The 15,052-nt window shown below is 37.8% G+C and overlaps 1 protein-coding gene across 2 annotated transcripts in view; it reads left to right on the top strand.

Annotated features, from left to right (window-relative positions):
- Positions 1 to 15,052, top strand: part of ANGPT1 (angiopoietin 1) — a 163,436-nt gene that overhangs the window by 121,955 nt on the left and 26,429 nt on the right. For both annotated transcript variants that reach the window (XM_031050547.2, XM_005150920.3), the window contains one exon: positions 945 to 1,111. In XM_031050547.2, the coding sequence (XP_030906407.1) occupies positions 945 to 1,111 (167 nt within the window). The remainder of the gene's footprint in view (positions 1 to 944; positions 1,112 to 15,052) is intronic.

A 15,052-nucleotide genomic window follows, 5' to 3' on the forward strand; every position in this document is an offset into this window, starting at 1 on the left:
CCAGTAGTTACAGGGACTTACGTAAGAAATCCTCTATTTGAGAAACAGTGTAACAAAATAGTGTGCAGGAAAGGAAAAACCAGCTATTAATATCCTCTGATATTTAACTTTGAGTCTTCTTTGAGGCTTACCACAGACTACTGAATTTCAATTCTTGCAGACTAAACACTTTAAGTATCACTTGATGGTCTCTGACCCAATAGGCCGATTATGTGTCTTTGAAACATAAACTAATATACTCAGCTCAGCATATCTAAATGTGGCACATCTTCTAAGCCTCTACTAATAGTGAGCACCAAATATCTGCTCACGTAGGCCAGTTAAAACAAAAGAATGAAGCATATAAATGCTACAACTGAGGATCACTCACAGCCACCTATCAAGTAGATCACATATACAGAAGAGGATTTTAAACTAAAAGCCTTCCTTTTGTTGTGGCAGAAACTTGACAGCAAAGGAATGGTCCATTCTTTTTCAGAAGTTAAGACATGAGATACCATCCACAATTAAGTTGAATTCAATGTATAGTCTAGGCTAAATGAAACTCTTTAACCTTTTATGTTGTATAGCAGAATTCTGTTTTGACTTAACTGTCTTAATGATAACTAGGTTTAACGCTATATGAAACATGTTATAGAATATGACTGTCCAGTATTCCCATTGAAGGATGTGCAAATATAGCATCACACTATTAATATCTTGTAATTGGAGAGTGATTTTCCACTGATAACCCCAACTGCCCTTTCAAATATTAGCTAACCTGCATGACACTCCTACATGGCATGTATTAGTAGACTCATTGTAGAGATAATCAAACTGGAGCACAGAAAGCTTTGACCAGTGATTAATATGTATAGGTAAAATATATTGATGGTTTTATTATTGTATAAAAGTTCTATCAGTTACAACAATTACATTTAGCTGTTTTGCCAACTTTTTTCTAGGGTTTTGGTAGCCCATCAGGTGAACATTGGCTGGGAAATGAATTTATCTTTGCAATAACAAGTCAGAGGCAATATTCTCTAAGAATTGAATTAATGGACTGGGAAGGAAACCGGGCATATTCGCAGTATGACAGATTTCACATAGGAAATGAAAAGCAGAATTACAGGTAAGAATCTTTTGAAATTCTTCTGACTCTGCTGAGTGAAAAATATTGTTCATTTTTTGCTTGGTAAATATAAGAAAGGACAATAATATGGTATGGATTTTCATCAAAAGTGAATAGAGAAGGTAAAAATGAAATGGAAATCTAATTTCTCAATGATGGAAGGTTAGAGTAAATGTAACATATCTAAGTACAATGGATGATCTAATTATGCTGGCTGGTATAAATGTTAAAAAACCTGCATAACTTTAAACACATCTGAGACTGTCAGAACTCAAACCTGAATGAATAGAAAAAGGATATGGATTCTTCATTACAAGTTGAAGGATTTTTACCTCAGAAGCATAAAACTGAAAAAACAGACATAGGAATAAAAGACAAAAAATGTCATTAAAACATTTGATATTTCCAAATTAAAAACTCAGTGTAAGTGAAGACAAAAACCAGAATACTGGATCTTATTGTGAGAAGGTAAACACAAAACACAATCTCAGGTACCAGATAGCCTTGATTCATCAGCAGCAGAAGCATGCCATTTATTATAGTTCAAGAAAGACATAAAATTAAAACTTTTTCCAATAACATTTTTCTCCCATATTTTATTTCTTAAAATGAAAAAGTGAAAAACTTAAATCTGTTTATTAAAAAAAACCCCAATCCCCAAAATAATAACTCAAAGAAGAACTTAGAGGCACAAGAGATATGTATGACCTTAGTGATTTCATTGTATGTGGTTTGTTTAAAATCATTACTTCATCTGAGCAGTACTAGAGAAATGCTGGAAAAAGATCATGAAACTTAATAAAAAACATACTAAATTATTTATTGCAGCACATCTAGTTATCACAAGACTTAGGATAGAACCAAACATTGTAAAAATAAACATTCAAGTCATAGAGTGTGAAACTAGGTTTGTATTCATATTTTTAAATTCAAGTAACTTGGTTTTCAGAAATACCCAGGGTTTTTGTCAGAGGGCACTACTGCATAATGTAGAAGTGCAAAAGCTACATTTAGAAGCAATCTATATGAGTTTAAAACCTGCATAAAGCAAGGCACACAAAAGACAGCTTTGTCTTCCATTGCTCCAACAGTGCTGTGCCTGGCACTGCCCATGGCATTTTCATCAGGTGAAGCACCCATTCTGGGACACTTTTAGGTAATGAATAAATATAAGTAAAGGAAATTTCTCAAAACGGAGGCTAGAAGTATTTGTACAAAACATAAAATGAGCAGTGGGTGATGTGGGACCTTAAACATTAGTAGAAGACAGTAGAAAATGTAAGGAAAGGATAGGAAAATACTTGTCAACTGAGGAAAAATTTCAAAGGACAGGTAGGCATAGCTCTAAAAATTATGATGAAAATCCAAAAAAAATGCAAGGAATATTGCTCAGAAGGTGAATTACTTTGGTTGAATTTCATAATAAGACAATTTTTTTTTGCTCACATTTATTCTGGACTGGATAGGGACAACATGTATTGTTAAGAAATTGGAAGGATGTTGACAATTTTACTTTTGTTAAAGCTTATGTTAAGGAGGATTTCTTTTCAGGATTCACCTTGGATCATTTATGGCAAAATAACAAGAGAATTCTTTTTTTAATTTCAAAATGCTAGACTGCATTTGCAGTATGATAGTAGAGCAACTTGGAAATGTTTAAGGGGTCTCTGCTCATCATAGGCACATGAAACATGGCAAGGAGTTTTGGGAAGGGCTGCACTGTCATCCTTCCAACAGTCTGGGAACTCTGTTGCGGACTGTGGCAGATGAAAATTCTTCCTGCTGAACAAAAAAATAAAAGAGATATCTTCCAAAAGTGTATCAACTAAATGAGAGTATAAAGGCTTCAAAAGTATAATGTTGAGTAATAGTGATAAATTCTGCTACCTATCTTCAAGTCACTTTTCCACAAAAATCGGAAAGAATTTCACTTGGACAAATGACTGCAGTTTTGGTTCCTGTCCTACTCCATAGTCCAATAAAAGGGTAGAATGAGTTCTACTTACGCTGCCCGTGTGGCCTTCTTACAGTACAACTGAATTTTCTTTGAGGATCAGGGAATCAGTTCTGTTCACATTATCCTAGAATAAACAGAGAGGAAAACATGAAGAGGTATAAAGGCTCTGTCCACTTCTGTTGGCCCTTTATTTCTACTCAAACATATCTGAATATTAAAAGAATATACCTGAGTACATGATGACAGTTCTGGAAATCATGTTGAGTAAGCCACATGCAAATCTATTTTCTTTTTTTAATGCTTGTCAAATGCACTTGTGCTTAGTACAGACAGACCTATGTCCAGCAGACATTTTTCAGGTTAAAATTATGTTGGGCTCTTTAAGAAAGCATTGCAAGAATATATCCTATGACATAAAACCTCTTTATTTTGCTTGCCAGCATCACTATCTATGATAGAAGCAACTCCAGAAGGCAGGCCAAATAAAAGCCTGATTATGGAGCCTTAAACAGCTGGCCACCCTTCAGAGAATGCTGTTTTCTCTTTATCTGAGAAGCTGCCATTAAGAATTTAAATGATTCCTCTGAAGCTGAAAGTCACAGTTCCCAACCTCCTGCTCTCAGTGCCTTTCCTACACAATTGCCAGGGCTTTTCCATGTTTACTTTCAATACCTCAAACACAGAACAAAAAAAAAAAAAAAGCTTTTCAAAGCTTTAGTTGCTGTTAGTTTGAAATGACTTTGCCAAACAAACATACTCTCTTCTTTTGGAAGCTATTAGGATTTTCTGTTGGTGACCCACATTAAATGCTGCTTTGCAAAAATAAGTAATTATAGGCTGGCTGCACTCTACATTAGTTTCAAATAACACAACTTCACTAAGAAGTAATAACCAGTAAAGAGACAACTTTCCAAGCTGATCTAGGCAGCAGGTCAAGGTGATCTGAAATAGACAGTATTGAAATGAAAGGAAAAGCTCAGGAAGTGGAACATCTTTCATTTATGCTGAGTATGTTGCACATTTGGAAGACATATTGCACACAAAAAATGTTTGAATATAATCAATTTCAAAAAATAAAAAAAAATACCATGAAGGGATAAAATGTGTCTGAGAAAATATGGAAAATCATTTTCATGCTATTTTTCCAAAATCCAGCCCCAACAGTATGCAAAATACGATACAATCTGGATAACTCCCAATTGGTGATTTCAGAAGGGTTCTGTTTTTCCTCTGGTTGTTTGTATTCTCTTTACAACTTTTTATTAGCCTAAAGAATCTATGATTAAAAAGGTTAATGCTGAACACATGTATATTAAAAATATACTTTTTTCTCTTTTAAAATGAGATAGCTCCAAAAGGGTTTCTGGGAATGCAGAATAAAATCTATTTATCCCAGATGATGAACAAATAGCAGTTGAGAATATGGATACCAAAGCAGTAAATGTATAATGATAAATGATAACTGAAATAGGAAAATCAGTGCTGCACCACATGTGAAAGCTTCAATAGCATAGAAGAATCTCAGTAATGAATTTCCTTTAGAACATCTTTAGGCTTCTTATCTGCACAAAATGGTTACACAGAGGGCTGTTTGTAAATATGATGAAAATTATTTCTGTCAGTCTCTTTGAAGTCTTTCTTACACTATGGCAAGTAAAATCTCCATAGAGTAAGAAAAATCAGATCTTGCAAACACAATTTATTGCAGTGTTTTATAATTTAAGTGAAAGGAGTTATTCACATTTTATATACTATAAAAACATAAGTTAAAAGAGACGTCTAGAATATACACAGCCTCTCCTCTTTTCATTTGTAGACTCTACCTAGCCCATTCTTGATAGCTAGATGACATTGTTCAATGTTCTTAGGAGCTGTATAGGTATGACACTCTGCTGCTCTGTCTTCTGTCTTCAGACCTTCAGGATTAAACATGAAAAGTAACCAAATGTTGAGATTTCAGGCACCACACTTCATAATCACACACTCTATTTAATGAAAACAGATATACTGATGCAGTATTTTGAACAGCAGCTATTTCAGTCTGCATGCACATCCTGTTTTGCTATTCATGATGCAGAAGCATCACTTCCAAGCAAGGCCTGGGATGGACAATGGGGGAAAAATAATTTTTAATTGGCTGAGCTATTTGTACCTCAAAACCTTTAGAGAGTACACCCTCACCTCCCTATGACAATATATTCCAGTATTTAGTCATTGTTTTACTTAGAAAAGCATTCTATTGCTGCCATGACTCACTACCACTGGTCCTATCCATGGAGGAATATGATTAAAGATGAGGCAGTGCTGCTGAGGTGAGTAAAACTTTTGGATTGCTGTAGATATAGATCAAAACTGATGACGGACAGAGAGCATCCTAATTTCTGTGAATGAATCATGGACTAAAGGAGATGACTGGTGTACTTTATGGAGAACAGTCTTTATATTGGAACAAGCATCAGAAAGAGATTAGTAAATCTTAACAGCAAAATGAAAGAGGGCATAGATACATCGTTATTGTTAGATCAAGCAAGAGACAGAATATCAATTATGCAGGGAATAATCAGACCTATGGTCCCTCAGATGCAAGAAGTTAAAGGAATTTGTTGTAAACAGGAGAGAGAGTCATTAAATTGGTTCAAATTACTTGAAACCACTGACATGGTCTTGTGATTCATATAAATTAGGGAGCAGTTTCCAAGCTCTACAAAATACTGTGTCTCTCCAGCCTTTGCTTTCAGAAACCAGATCAATTGTTGAATGTAAACTAAAATCATTAACCTTTATGGGAACTGATAGTAGAGAGTTTTTAGTTCACTGAGTACTGGATTTTTTAGTTTTTGTTTATTTAAGGGTTTGTATATTTAGTTTCAGCAATAGTATTATTTCTATCTGTTTTCTTAGGCAAGCTAGGTAGGTAGTCTGGAGCCAGAGGCCTTGATGTAATGTTAATCTTTGATTTTTTTTTTTGTTAAGGTGGAAACTATTGATTTATTTAATCACCATTGTTGAACTAATGCTGGAATTTCGTATCAAAATCTCTCACTTTTCTTTCTGAAGAAAAATTTCCTTTTGTACAGTCTTTTAAATTGTACCAATAGAACTGCTGTAATCAGTAGTAAAGGAAATATTATTTGAGAGTATGACTTTTATGGGGACAGCTGGGTTTATACATCTTTAATTTAAAATATGTTCCACACTATTGCTGTTGCAGAAGGAAGGCATTAACAGGTTACTAGGCTATTAGGCTACCACTTCGGTGTAGCAAACCTCATTTTTAAGTGTTACTTTGGTTCTTCATTATCACCTAGCCTTTCTGGTAATGCATTTGCAAAAAGTAGCATAGTTTCTTCTTTTTTCATTTGAGTAGTTTAGGTAGAACTGACTTGTAAGTTTTTCTGAACCATCTGCCTAGCTTCATCTGTGTTACTTGTGTCACAATAAAGCTTCAAATGATCCATTCTTAGGTGGGGAAGAAAAATACAACGGAAGACACATAGAATAGGATCCTCTGAGACTCAGTCCTGTGCCCAGACCCTGGTACATTTTTGCCAACTTTGAAAACTATGAAATAACAGACTTGGTACAAAAATTTAAACCCATCATAATTCAGTTTTCTTTGGAAGCTTGAAATTCAATTTGCAAAACTACTTCAGAGGGAATATCTGTGCAAAATCCTATTAAGAGACAGGATGATATCTGTGGTATGCATACTTTCCATTATTTCAAAATATACTGCATATTTTTTCACAAAACAGTGGTATAAAATAGGTAATACAGAAAAAGATGTAATGTCTCTATGTATATATAAATATCTGGCTGAAACAACTTTACTAAAGAACACTGTCAGTCTAATAATATTTCATAAAGTCCAAATACTGGAAGTGCAGGGATTCAATCCAGTGCCCATTAACCAGAGGCCTTTCTGGAACCAGGACATTGTTGTTACTAAAGCTCAGTGGCAGTTTATGAACTATCTCCAAATGTAAGCAGAAATGAAATATAACATTTTCTCTGACTAAATGAAAGTTGATGTATATATACTTGTGAAGTTCATGAATACCAAAAATTAACTTAATCCATTTAAATCCCTATGTATTCTACGCATCCACAGCTAATCATTTCCCATCTCTAATTACATAAAACTAATTTATAGTTCACTATACAATAGCCATGACTACCTTGAAGCAAGAACAGAGGTTTTCTTCTTCAGTGTTAAGGAATATAATAAGAATGCAGTGAGATGTTCAGACTATACTGGAACACAGTTGAAGTCTTACGAAGATGATATGTGGACTCCTGAGGTAATAGGAGCTAACAGTGAAACACCAGTGAAATACCTCAAAGGAATTAAGGAATGTTTCTCTAAGAAGGTGATATGGCATACAGCTCAGCTGAAGTGCCTATGCACCAAATGCACGCAGGGCAGGCCACAAACAAGAGGAGTCTGAAACTACAGTGTTGCTAGAAAGCTATGACCTAGTCGCCCTTACTCATACTTTGTGGGACAAATCCCGGAACTGGAGTGCGGCTGTGAATAGCTACAGGCTGTACAGAGAGTACATGCAAAGAAGGAAGGGCAGAGACATCTTCCTTTATGTCAAGGGATGGATAGATTTTGAAGAGCTGCCTCTGAAGAATAGCCACTGCAGGTTGGAAGCTCATGGCTAAGAATCAGAAACCAAGGCAACAAAGGAAACTTCATGGTTGCTGTCTGCTACAGGCTTCCTGATCAAGGGGAACCTACTGACAAGACCTTCTTACTCCAGCTACAGGAGTCATTGCACTGTTAGGCTTTTGTCCTGCTTGGTGACTTCAACCACTCTCAAATCTACTAGAAAAGTAGCTTGGTGAGCTATAGGCAATCCAGGAGACTCCTGGAAATCACTGAGGATAACTTCTTAAGTTGGGTAATAGACAGCCTTACCAGTGGGGATGTGATACTGGACCTGTTGGTCACCAACACAGGTGAACTAATTGGTGACATCAAGATTAGCAGCAGCCTAGGCTGTAGCTGGTCAAGGACTTAGTCAATAGGACCCCTTGAGAGATTGCCCTTAGGGCCAAGGGAGGAGATCAGAGCTGACAGGTCTTTAAGGACATCTTTCAAAGAACACAAGAGCTCTCAGTCCTCAGGTGTAAGTAATCAAGTAAGGAAGGCAAGAGACTCATATGGATGAGTCGAAAACTGCTGGTCAAACTAAAGGGCAAGAAGTAAATGCACAGGCAGCAGAAACAGGGACAAGTATTCTAGTAAGAGTACAGGGAAACTTCCTGGCTGTGCAGGAACGGGGTCAAGAAGACCAAGGCACCACTGAAGCTGAACTTGGCAAGACATACAAGGAATAATAAGGGCTTCTACAGGTACATCAGCCAGAAAAGGAAGATCAGCTAAAGAACCTGAACATACATAAGTCTGTAGGACCTGACACAATGAATCCCAGGATTCTGAGGAAAATGGCTGATGTAGTTGCCAAGCACTCTCTATGATGTTTGAAAAGCCATTGCAGTGAGGTGAAGTTCCTTGTGACCAGAAAAGGGAAACATTGTACCCATTTTACAAAGGGTAGAAAGGAGAACCCTGGGAACTACCAACCTGTCGGCTTCACCACTGTGCATAGGGACTTCAATGGATCACATCCTCCTAGAAGCTATAATCAGACATGTGCAGGACAGTGAGGTGATTCAAGGCAGCCAGCATGGCTTCACCAAAGGCAAGTCCTACCTAGTGACTGTGTGTGATGGAGTGACAACATCAGTGGACAAGGGAAGAGCTATGGATGTCATCTCTCTGGATTTCTATAAGGCCTTTGACACAGTTCCCCTCAAAATCCTTCTCTCTAAATTGAAGAGATAGGGACTTAATATTGGGCCATTCACTGCATGAGAAATGGGTCAGGTGGTAACACCCACAGCGTAGTGGTCAATGAGTCAATGTCCAGAAGAAGACTGCTGATCACCAGTATTAGAAACAGTGTTGATTAGTATCTACAGGTTGGACAAAAAGGAAATTCAGAGCAGCCCTGCAGAGAAGGACTTGGGGGTGTTAGTCAATGAGAAAATGAACATGAGCCGGCTTCAGTGTGCGCTTATGTCATGGTTTGAGCATGTTTTGAGGGTGTTTTTGTTTAAGGTTTTTTTCCAGCCAGGTGGAGGAGGGGAGTCTGGGAGGAAGTAGAGACAGGACACCTGACCCAGGCTAGTCAATGAGGTATTCCATACCATAGCACGTGATGCCCAGGATGGATACTGGGAAAGAGAAGGCTGGAGGGGTAGAGCTCTGGAGGAAAATGGAGGAGGGAGCACATGGTGCTCGGTGGGGCAGGGTGGAGTGAGTTATGAGTCGGTGGCTGGTGGGGTGTTGTATTCTTTTCACTTGCTGTTTGCTGTATCATTATTATTTGTAGTAGTAAATGGCAGTAGGGGTTTTGTGTTATGCCTTAGCAATTAAACCTTTCTTATCTCAATCCGTGGGGGCTACATTCTTTGGATTTTCCTTCCTAACTCTCCGGGAGTTGGGGGACTTGGTTTAAACCACGACAGCTTACAGCCCAGAAAGCCAACCGTATTCTGGGCTGCATCAAAAGAAACGTGACCAGCAGGTCAAAGGAGGTGATCCTCCCCCTCTACTCTGCTCTCGTGAGACCTCACTTGGAGTATTGTGTGCAGTTCTGGTGTCCTCAACATAAAAAGGACATGGAACTGTTAGAACAAGTCCAGAGGAGGGCCACGAGGATGATCAGGGGACTGGAGCACCTCCCATATGAAGACAGGCTGAGAAAGTTGGAGCTGTTCATCCTAGAGAAGAGAAGGCTGCGTGGAGACCTCATAGCAGCCTTCCAGTATCTGAAGGGGGCCTACAAGGATGCTGGTGAGGGACTCTTCATTAGGGACTGTAGTGATATGACAAGGGGTAATGGGTTGAAACTTAAACAGCAGGGGTTTAGACTGCATATAAGGAAGAAATTCTTTACTGTTAGGGTGGTGAGGTACTGGAATGGGTTGTCCAGGGAGGTAGTGAATGCTCCATCCCTGGAGGTGTTCAAGACCAGGTTGGATGAAGCCGTGGTTGATATGGTTTAGTGTGAGGTGTCCCTGCCCATGGCAGGGGGGTTGGAACTAGATGATCTTAAGGTCCTTTCCAACCCGAGCTATTCTATGTTTGTATGATTCTATGATTCTAATGACATAGACAGTGGGATCAAGTGCACACTTAACCAGTTTTCAGATACTATCGAGCTGAGTGGTGCAGTTAACACACTAGAAGGACATTACACTGTCCAGAGGGATGCAAACAATCTCAAGAGGTGGGCACAAAAGAACCTGATGAGGTTCAACAAGGTCCTGTACCTGGATCAGATGCCAACTATGTGTATATATATATATACACCAATATATATACCTATACATATATAGAAAACCAGCTATATCCTGGGCTACACCAAAATATATACCTATACGTATATAGAAAACCAGCTATATCCTGGGCTGCATCAAAAACATCATGGCCAGCAAGTCAAGGGAGGTGATTTTTCCCCTCCTTGGGTACTGCCTTCAGCTCTGGAGTCCTCAACACAGGGAAAACATGGAGCTTGTTCATAAGGACGGTCCAGAGAAGGGTCACAGAAATGATCAGAGGGCTGGAGCACTTCTTTGATATGAAGAAAGGCTGAGGAGACCTCAGAGCAGCATTTCAGTACTTAGAGGGTCATAAGAAAGATGGAGACAGATATTTTAGTAGGGACTGTTGTGATAAGGCAAGGGAAAATGGTTTTAAAGTAAAAGAGGGGAGATTTAGACTAGATAGAAGGAAGAAACTTTTTTATGATGAGGGTAGTGAAAAACAGGAACAGGTTTCCCAGAGAGGTGGTAGATGCCCCATCCCCAGAAATATTCAAAGCCAGGTTGGATAGGTCCCTGAGCAACCTTGTCTAGTTGACGATGTCCCTGTCAACAGCAGGGAGGGTTGGATTATATGACTTTTAAAAGTCCCCTCCAATCCTATCTATTCTATGGTTCCGTGATTCTATGATACTAAGTACTGTAAATGAGCTCCTGAATAGAGAAGTGAATAGTGGGAGAGAATGATGGGAATAGATAGAAGAGGGATGGTGTGCAGATCCTGAGGGAAGGAGGGGAAGGGCCTTTTGGATAGTGAATTGGGGAATAGTGGAGCACTTTCCCCCACCACATGTTCATTTTATGGGAAGTTGGCTGGGGTGTTTGCCAGCACCAAAGCATTTTCCATTTGTATTCCCTCCAAAAAGCAAGAAAATGGGTTCACTTTATCAAAACAGGACCTCCATGAAGGGGTATTCTTTGCTACCCCTCTGAAACTTCATTACTGGAAGCTCTGCAAAATCTAGTGACTATCTGTCATGTTTGAGTGAAAAAAGAGCACAGGCTGTAGCCATGAAAGCCCAGGTATACCAAACCCAGCTACAAGCGACATTCAATACCAAACTATGCCTGTCCATAGGAAGCACATTATTACAGAACACTCAATGGGATATTGTGCTACCATAGCTCACTGAAATCTCTTTCACATGACAGAAAGGCTTTGATAATTTTTTTAGCTCATAACTTAAATATCATTAAAAGTGAGAAATTTAATTTGGAATTGTATTATGTGGTTCATTATAGGTGTCATGACACAATCAATTCCATACACAGAAGATGTATTATTTCATCTGAAAAAGTTAGGTATTGGCATATTACCTCATTATCCTTCTAAGTCTTAAACAGTTCTATGCAAAATGAAAGCTACTATTAGTCTTCACGCCCTTTAGATAAAGACTATCTACATATTCAGTTAGAGTATGATACTTAGAGGAAGACAAACTTCCTCACCTTTCTGAATCAATTAATCTTAACTATTAACTGCATTTCATGCAAATAAATATCTCTCTTTTTTACTGAAGTCAAATGATGTTCATGCATGCAAGGACAGTTCAGAAATAATACATTATCTTAAAAATGGTTTAAAAACCACTGTTAAAAGCCCCTAATGTTTCTTTTTGTGTTTTATTTGGTCATAGATGTGCTACAGCTTTTTACTACAACAATGTCTAGGATGTGGAGGGAAACCAACAAAGGTGTTCCCTAAACTCTGGGAAAGTCTTTACTTGATATTTTACAAATGTACTTTACAAGGTATACACTGGTTATACCAAGAGGAAAGCAAAGCTTCTTGTGTGTGTTACTCAGGATATGTCTGATACAACAACCTCACCGTTTTTGTGTATCCACTTAATTCATCAATAAGAGGTGGATATCTATTAGTCTATTTTCATTACTAGATCTTTTAAGCCATCTCTAAATTGTTGTTGTCTTCAGTCTTGCTTTTCTCTATCCTTTTCCCTCAACTGGTCAATATTCAATTGCCTTCCCCAGATTGATATATTTCCTTCACCAAAACTGGATAACTCTTCCCCATGTATTTATTTTTGTGTACCTTCAGAACCCACCTTCCAGGGATTTGATAGGCTATTGATAAGAAATTTTCAACAATTTCATTTTATAGTGTTCTTATGTTTCTAGAATCCTTTTTTTCCTTTGGTTTCTTACGGCTTTTCAACCACATAGCTGGAGTGAAACTTGTTTTCCAATATATTCTACCTCAGCTATCACTATGAGACATAGTGGGCATGTCATTATCTCCTCCTCCAGGCTCATAGATTCATTTTTTAAGAAAAGGAAAATGTATGAGTAAGAACAAAAGTATCTTATTTTCCCATAAAGCTTATCTAAAATAAAATAAACACATCAATTCAAACTACTGATTACTTGAGGCAGCAAAAAATGGTTTGTAACAGCTTGCTAGATTTAAACATTACCCTGGATTTAATGAATTTAAGTACTTATTCACAAATCAGACATAGTTTCTTACAGGTAGGAGAGATAAAGATTTTCAGTGCTAACATTATAGCCCTAGGATTTTCAGTGCTAACATAGGCCCTAGGAACGGACTGCAGAACCCTATCTGAGACACTCGATTCTCTGTGCATGCCTGGGGAGAGATAAGCTCCTTAGACAGAAGCCAAATCAGGCAACACACAGAGCAGACAGCTGCCAAGAGTTAACCATTAGGAAATTCTGAAAATAGCAAGGCATCCATTTATATCCACTGATGGCTCACAGCCCACAGCCTGAAGGTAGGAGACAATGCCCTGTCTCTCAGGAAATAAATGAAAGACCCTAGGTTAATGCATTCATTTGCCAGAGAGGATCCAGACCATAGTTATTGATTCCCAAGAAAAAGCAGCAATCTTTTTTGCAGGGGAACAAGCTAGTCGATGAAACTCGGATACAGTGCAGAGAAGAATTCACTGCCCAGTGAATGAGTAGGTACCAGGCACTTGTCAATAACGTGGGAGAGAGAATTCTAAAATTATGCTTTCTGATCCATGGATTAAGTCTCATTTTGAATTAGAGTTTGATTAAATGACACAATATGTTATGAATCAGTGAGGACTACCACTGAAGTCTGAACATTCTAAAACATTTCTTCTACAGACTGACACTTGTACTCCCACTGAGGCTCAGTCAATCTTGAGCAACTTTTTGCAGCAGTACACATGTTGCTGGTTATAGCAACATTGTGAGGGAAACTTTGTGGTTTTAAACCTTCCTCTTCCTGAGTGAATAGAAACCATAACTCCTACATGCTGGGTAAGCATTCAGATCAATAAGTTGTTACATGAAGAGTAGAGGATAACAACTATTTGCAGCTCAAATACTATTACCTGGCAAACATCTCTACAGAAAAAATCTTAGCAGACTTGTGTGAGAGCAGTATCATGTAAACCAAGAACAGCACAGTGAAATCCTGCTCATGGCTACTGTGTGGGCACACATCTGAGAGAACTCTGACATATGTAAGTGTTGGCAGTAAAAAAATACCTGTAGAAACTCGGTAGTGATCTTACTTGTTACGTATTTTAGCTCAGTGGAGATTTCACCAGCTATTCCCCAGCTATCAGGGACAGAGAGAGCATGATGGGGCACTTAAGAGAAAGCTGCACAGGCTTTTATAAGGTAATAGCCTTTTTCTTTTTTTTTTGGTTCTCCAATTCATAATGATTAATCTTATCCTGTTGAAATTATCTTCCTAAGTAGCCTGTATAGTTAGTCTTCTTACACAGTGTCTCTCTCTTTTAAGGCTCTCTTGCTTCATGCCACCTCTACATATTTGTATTAAGAATGTCAAACAGGTATTTTAACAAAATTTATAAAATCCTGGTTTGAATGGACCTCACTGTCCCCAAGGTAAGACCTACGACTTTTGCTAGTAACACCACCAAGAAGAGCTATGTTTTTCTGTAATTTATTTCTTTCAAAGCATTTGAAAGAGTTTAAACCTACTGATGTTTGTATTAATAGAAACCAGTAACATACTTTCTTCCTCTCTGCTGGGCTTTGGCATGAAACAGTTCCTGAATAGAAGAACCTTGTGAAATTGAGAGACTTCTGGATATTTGCCACCCACGAGGATTTATTTTATATATATATATTAAAGTTATCCAGACATCTCCAAGATCAGATGGTCTTTAAATTCAGGGTATCCATCACAATGTCATAAGTGATGTAAGATGTGACTCTACTTCCATAGCTTAAATAACACAATAACTGTCTTTAAATGTTACAATAGTTTTCTTAATCAGTATTTGAGTATTCTTGCTGTCACTTTTTCACTTGATTAATTTAAATTTACTTAATTTTTGTATAACATTATCAGTGTTAAAACTCTAAAACTCGTAATGATTATCACAATGTAGATTAGCATAGTGAAAATTTGTGTACGAAGCGTAAAGAATATGTCTAGGGACATGTCAAAACTTCTAGATGGATACAGCGTCACTAATGTTTTCATTAATACGCTAATAACTTAAGATTGTAATATAATGCATCTATAAGTTTAAGGGTGCAAAAAGTAAAGGACTGCGAGAGACTCATGCAAAAGTAAAATGCAGAATGAGGAAAAATAT

Source organism: Melopsittacus undulatus, chromosome 1, assembly GCF_012275295.1.
Source record: "Melopsittacus undulatus isolate bMelUnd1 chromosome 1, bMelUnd1.mat.Z, whole genome shotgun sequence".
Classification (NCBI taxonomy): domain Eukaryota; kingdom Metazoa; phylum Chordata; class Aves; order Psittaciformes; family Psittaculidae; genus Melopsittacus; species Melopsittacus undulatus.